Source organism: Sinocyclocheilus grahami, unplaced genomic scaffold, assembly GCF_001515645.1.
Source record: "Sinocyclocheilus grahami isolate Dianchi unplaced genomic scaffold, SAMN03320097.WGS_v1.1 scaffold17.1, whole genome shotgun sequence".
Lineage (NCBI taxonomy): Eukaryota > Metazoa > Chordata > Actinopteri > Cypriniformes > Cyprinidae > Sinocyclocheilus > Sinocyclocheilus grahami.
The window spans coordinates 916,818-923,294 of NW_015505196.1; the positions used below are offsets into that span (position 1 = coordinate 916,818).

The 6,477-nt window shown below is 36.8% G+C and overlaps 1 protein-coding gene across 1 annotated transcript in view; it reads left to right on the forward strand.

Moving 5' to 3' along the window:
• Nucleotides 1–6,477, forward strand: part of LOC107551977 (rho GTPase-activating protein 10-like) — a 79,816-nt gene that overhangs the window by 46,422 nt on the left and 26,917 nt on the right. Inside the window, exon 15 of the mRNA XM_016233785.1 lies at nucleotides 240–324. Within this exon, the coding sequence (XP_016089271.1) occupies nucleotides 240–324 (85 nt within the window). The remainder of the gene's footprint in view (nucleotides 1–239; nucleotides 325–6,477) is intronic.

A 6,477-nucleotide genomic window follows, 5' to 3' on the forward strand; every position in this document is an offset into this window, starting at 1 on the left:
AATAAATGCAGCCTTATTGAGCATAAGAGATGTCTTTGGAAAAAAAAAATTACTGGCCCAAAACTTTTGAACAGCAGTGTTTATTATTACAATTTAAAACTTAAAACATTTCTAATATTAATGCAAAATAATTGTGACCAACATACAACTGTGGCGTTATTTATACCACAATTATAGTTTTTGCTATAGTTTTTAAGGATCATTTGAACTTGAATTATTTATTGTTTTGTGATCGGTAGATGAGAAGAGCAGTGGAATAGATTTAGCAGCCAGTGAGGACTGGGATGTCAAAACCATCACCAGTGCTTTAAAACTTTACCTGAGGTGAGTTTAAACTTTCTACATTCTGTTTCTAATAAATAAAAATGACATCAGCAGAGATGTGTTAGAGGAGGTTGTCGTAGGTCTGGTCGGTGCTATAAGTCAATAATGGCAAGCCTATTAATGCTACATGTACAAAGGCAGAAGATTTACTAATTAGTTATTTTGCTTTTATGAGGGCCATGTGTACAGAAATGTATTATATTCAAGTTCTCCTGGAGCAGCCTGGGGTTGACCAGCCCTGGACTTTAACCACTACACCTCACCAGCCTATACTATTACACCCTGTGATGTTATTGTCAACTAAATCTATTAAAAATGCTCTTAACTGAAATAAAGCTGAAATTAAATAAATTATAAATATTAGATCAAAAACTTAAAAAAGGAAAATTACAAGTTTAAAATGAAGTATTAAATAAAATTATTATTTATACTTCATTATTAATATTTCATTCATTCATTTAATAATATTTATTTTAAAAAGTAACATTTTAATAGTAAAAACGGAACTATGGGAAAAGGAATGGAAGTATGGGAATTATATATATTTATTCCATGGTCTGTCTGAATACTGAATTCTGATTGGCTGGCAGGTATGCAGTAAAACCATTTAATGCACAGGTAGTTCCAAGTCAGTTTAATCACCGTTCCATATTAATGTGCTGCTTTAATTGATGCACACACACACACACACACACACACACACACAGAGGGAGAGAGAGAGAGAGAGTTGGACTTGTTGTCAACGCTTCCCCGCGTTAATGCACAGGTAGTTCCAAGTCAGTTTAATCACCGTTCCATATTAATGTGCCGCTTTAATTGATGCACACAAACACACACACACACACACACAGAGGGAGAGAGAGAGAGTTGGAGATCGCAGATTGCGCTGCGCGCACACAAACTTGTTGTCAACGCTTCCCCGCAAATTTTATTAATAAAATAGCCTAGATACTAGATCGCTACATTATATTCCTCTCGCTGTTTTTGAAGTAATTAATTGTTTGTAGAGAGACGCGCAGACGCAGGGAACGCACACACAACTGCCATCTCTCTCTCTCGATCGATAATTAATTGAATGTATTATTTCATCTCGTTTCAAATCGTCTGATTTGAAGCGGGCAGAATGCTAGAGCTAACGTAACCTAAGCCGTAACTGACGAAAATATCTGTCATTTTTGCCCATAACGGTCAAATATTGCGCTGCAAAGAGCAATACTAGTTTTAACTTGTCTATAACTTGGCAAATGACCATGGAATAAGCGGGATAATCAATGGCTTGCCGTGCATTAAAGGATTTTAAGTGCACTTCACGGAGACAACCACTTGGCCTCCACGTCGTGCATAAAATCCTTTAATGCATGGCAAAACCATTGATTATCCCTTACTTATTCCATGGTCTGTCTTAATACTGGATTCTGATTGGCTGGCAGGTATGCATAAAAAAAAAATATTATTATTATTATAAATGGATTTATAATAAATGTATTTTAAATTTACAATTTAGCAATTTATATTTGTCTATAAATCTAATTGTAAGTATTTAAGCATAAACATCTACATTAAGGTTTAATAGGTAATAATATTGCATATTTCATGCCATCTCATATCATTGCATATTTCATGCCCTTTTTTTTTTTATCGTCTACACAGAGAGCGCTACTCCAGAATCTAGAGTTCAGGCCATTCACTGCCTGGTTCATAAACTGCCAGAGAGGAACAGATTAGTGCTCAGCCTGGTTACCAAGCATCTTGCCAAGTGAGTGGAAACTGTTTTTTCTCTATCTTTCTATCTGTATACACAATTTGTTTTGTGTGTACATTCTCCGTTTTCTTTCTCCAACCTTTTTACTTCTCTCGGCCGTCAGCCACTATTTTCTATCATTATTTCCAACTTTCTCCCTCATTCCATTCTTACCCTCAGTACACAAACACACACCTTCCTACAGGCAGCACCCTTAGAAACGTCTGTAGGCTACCTCTGTTGCTGAGCAACAGAGCAAACAGACAGACAGCACTCTGGAGACAAGAGAGAAAACTCCACATGGACTTTTATACCCTCCATGCTGTTATCTAGATCAAAACCTTCTTCTAGAGAAAACAAGCCCTACCCCTCTCCTCTCCTCTCCATCCAGCAACTGCCCACATAGAGGTATGCAACAGCTTTCTGTAAGAGATTAGATCGGGTTAGAGATTTCTAAATAATGTTAGCTATCATTACAAGGCTTTACCTCAGGCCTCACATTTTTATATAATGTGAATATAAGCAAATTGAAGATAAGCGCATAATCTCCCTAACCTCCGGCAATCAGTGACTGGGCAGACGCGTCTCCTCAAAATATAGAGTGGGATTTGCTGGCAGCCAAAGATGTGCAATTGAAAATTAAATTCAGGTTATCCGCCACTAAATTCCTCTTCCATCCACTCCAGTCCTCGCAAAATGCGTTAGGAGTTGGCGCAGTTGCAGACCCATCAGAGATGGAGAGGGAGTTGTTCTGAAACAGGGACAAAAGTTTTCAAACAAAAAAACTCTCTAAAATGTTAATATGCTGCTTTTTTTTCCCCATTTCTGAATTTTCAAACTAGTGTCACTTGTTTCTCAAAATATGCATTAATAACCATTTGCAGAGGAAGAATTGCATTTTGATTATGAATTATAGTGTCACCAAAGCTCTGTTAGGTTTGTAGTACAGTTCAAAAGTTTGAGGTCAGACAGATTTTGTAATGTTTTTGAAAGAAGTCTTTTGCGTTCACCAAGGCTGCATTATTTGACCAAAAATTAAGTATAAAAAAACAGTAATATTGTGAAATATGAATACAATTTGATATAATCATTTTCTATTTTTATACATTTAAAATGTAATTTATTTTTGTGAGGCAAAGCCTGTTTTTTCAGCAGCCATTAATCCAGTCTTTAGTGTCACATGATCCTAACATGAAATCATTATAATCCACTGATTTGCTGCTCAAGAAACATTTCTTATCAGTGATGAAAACATGTGTGCTGCTTAATATTTTTGTGGAAACTGTGATATACTTTTTTCAATATCCTTTGATTAACAGAAAGTTCAAAAGAACAGCATTTGTTAATCTTATGTTACATTATAAATGTCTCTTATTGGGCCGATACCGATAACAGAAAAAATGAGCATTTATCGGCTGATACCGATATGGTGGCCGATATATCGTGCATCCCTACTTTTAATCAATGTCTTGTGTCCTTGCTGAATAAAAGTATTCATTTATTTAAAAAAAAATACTGACTTAAAACTTTTAAACTCTATTATACTCAAAATGTGTTGTTGTTTGAGCTGAATGTAATTCATACAGTATATGCCTACATGAACCAAAATAAAGGGAGAAAAACAGGTTCCATGTCAAATGATCCAAATGAGCAAAGCATAAAAACATCTAGACTGTTTTCATCATGACCTAGGAATGAATGATTTTTATTTAATTTTTTTGTCCAGAGGACGGTAAAGTTACTATTTATTATATATTTTACAAATTTACCTGCATAGACAGTATAATAAGTAATGAAGTCTGACTAAAAATTCTCCATCTGTGAGGCTGATAGCCAAAAGGTTGAGTCATTCAGCATGCAGGTTTTAATTTTCATCCTCGTGATCTTTTAATTACTAAATTAAAACTTCAAAATATCTTCTTTTCAAGTTTTTGACGTGCTGCCAACCCTCTTCTTCTTAATTAAAGTCATTTATGTAATGGTTTTCCCAACCTCTTTTTTTTCTTTTATTTTTTCTATAATTAACAACCAGAGTAAACTCAGCAGAGATATATTATAGTGAGACTGAGGACTTTATCTCTGAAGAAACTTTGAAGTGGAAGGTTACCTGCATCTAGTTTCACAATAAAATGCAAATACAATGCAATAAAACGTTCTTGCTGCCTTTCATAAAAATACATAAGCAGGTTTTAATTTTCATCCTCGTGATCTTTTAATTACTAAATTAAAACTTCAAAATATCTTCTTTTCAAGTTTTTGACGTGCTGCCAACCCTCTTCTTCTTAATTAAAGTCATTTATGTAATGGTTTTCCCAACCTCTTTTTTTTCTTTTATTTTTTCTATAATTAACAACCAGAGTAAACTCAGCAGAGATATATTACAGTGAGACTGAGGACTTTATCTCTGAAGAAACTTTGAAGTGGAAGGTTACCTGCATCTAGTTTCACAATAAAATGCAAATACAATGCAATAAAACGTTCTTGCTGCCTTTCATAAAAATACATAAAGTGCAGTAATGTCAATCGCAAAGAGAGAGAGAGAGGGGTGAGAGGGTAACAAGAGAGAGGCAGGGCTGGATGGAGAGTCTGAGAGAGTGAGAGAGAGGAATGGGCAAAGACTGAGATGGAAAAAGAGATAAAGAGAGAGGAGGCTTTGCTGTCGTCTGCAGAATTTCACAGCAGTATCAGATTTCTATCCCTTCTACCAGCTCTCTCATTCCTTTGTTCATCCCTGTCGAGACTTCCACACTTCTGTTAACCTCCGTCACTCACACCAGCCGTCTGGGGTTCAAATATAAACACTGTGTGACTATAATGAAGCCGAAGCTATTATGAAAGCAGGTTTCCTGTGTTGTCACTGAATGGCTGCCACTCGTTCAGATGCACGTCAGTTTGAGTGTCTCTCAATGAACTGGGCAACATGCCTGGGGGTCTCTTATTTAGGATTAACTCTCGTGAGAGCTCTGTTTTATCAGCATGCTGTTAATGAGTTTGCAGACACCTCTTATTTACGGATAATTCACCCCAAAAAATGTAGATTTTATTAGCATTCACTCATCAGAACTGTTTTACTCTCCTTTTTCCATGGAACACTAAAGGAGAAGTTTTGAAGAACGTTCACACTGCTCTCTTTCATACAATGCAAGTAAATAGGGATCAGAGGTTATTAAGTCCCAGACAACAAAATAACATCAAAGAACTAGCAGCACTGAAAGCCGTTTGCTATTGCCTTGGAGCACCTAGGCCAAAAAAGTTGTGCATGAACACACCGCAAAGACTACAGCCAACAGCCAACTAGCATATGTTCTGAGCTTGCATGAGAGGAAATAACTCTCCATATCAGCAGGTGACAGTAGTCTGTATTTGTCATTCAAAAAAGGGAAACTGGAAGAGCTAGGACTGCAGATACACAAATCATAAACAAAGCAGCATCTTTATTGTTTGCTTGCTTTCGACACTTTTTTTTCATTAGTTTTTTGGTTCGCGATTCTTAACAGCAAATAATAATGATTTGCTCAACGCCGGCCCCTTCGGTGATTCAACATGCTCAATCGGCTAAAAAGCTGCTGCTGAGTGGTCCAATTAGTGCCAGTGGTGCAGAAAACAGTGCAAAAAGTAGGCCAACAGACACTGGCCTTACATTGCCCGATCTCTGACTTATTGCATCATGGCCTTCAGGCTTCAAAGGGGTCATTGGATGCCCATTTTCCACAAGTTGATATGATTTGTTAGGGTCTTAATGAAAAGTCTAAAACATACTTAGGTTAAAATTTCTCAGTGGTAGTGTAAAACAACACCCTTTTACCCTGTCAAAAACAACTCTTTTCACAGCAAGCCGATTCAGTGCATTTCCCTTTAAATGCTAATGAGCTCTGCTATCCCCGTCCCTCTCCCTCCGTGGGGAGACAGGCAGTTCTCTGAGAGACTGTAAACTTTAGCCGCATTCATCGTGAAACTTGCTAACTAGCACATTATTAGGAAAGGCCATTTGCAAAATTCATTAAAGGGGTCATATGATGCGATTTCAAGTTTTCCTTTCTCTTTGGAGTGTTACAAGCTGATTGTTCATAGATAAGATCCCTGAAGTTGCAAAGACTAAAGTCTCAAAACCAAAGAGATATTCTTTATCAAAGTTAAGACTATGCCACGCCCCCCTAAAACGACTCGTTCTAACACGCCCCCACATATCTACCTCACTATGTGGAAATATTAGCATAATGCCGCCCAAATGTTCACGCAAAGAAAGAAGGCGTGGTTTCAGTAACTGCAGTTAGTGTTGAAGCAGTCATGTCAGGGAGACGCTGTGTGTTTCTAGGCGAAAGCAAAAGCACTTTATTTGGCCTTCCGAAAGTAGATGCATTTTTTGGAATTTTTAAGATTACTTACAACAGAACAGCAATGCATTTTATGGA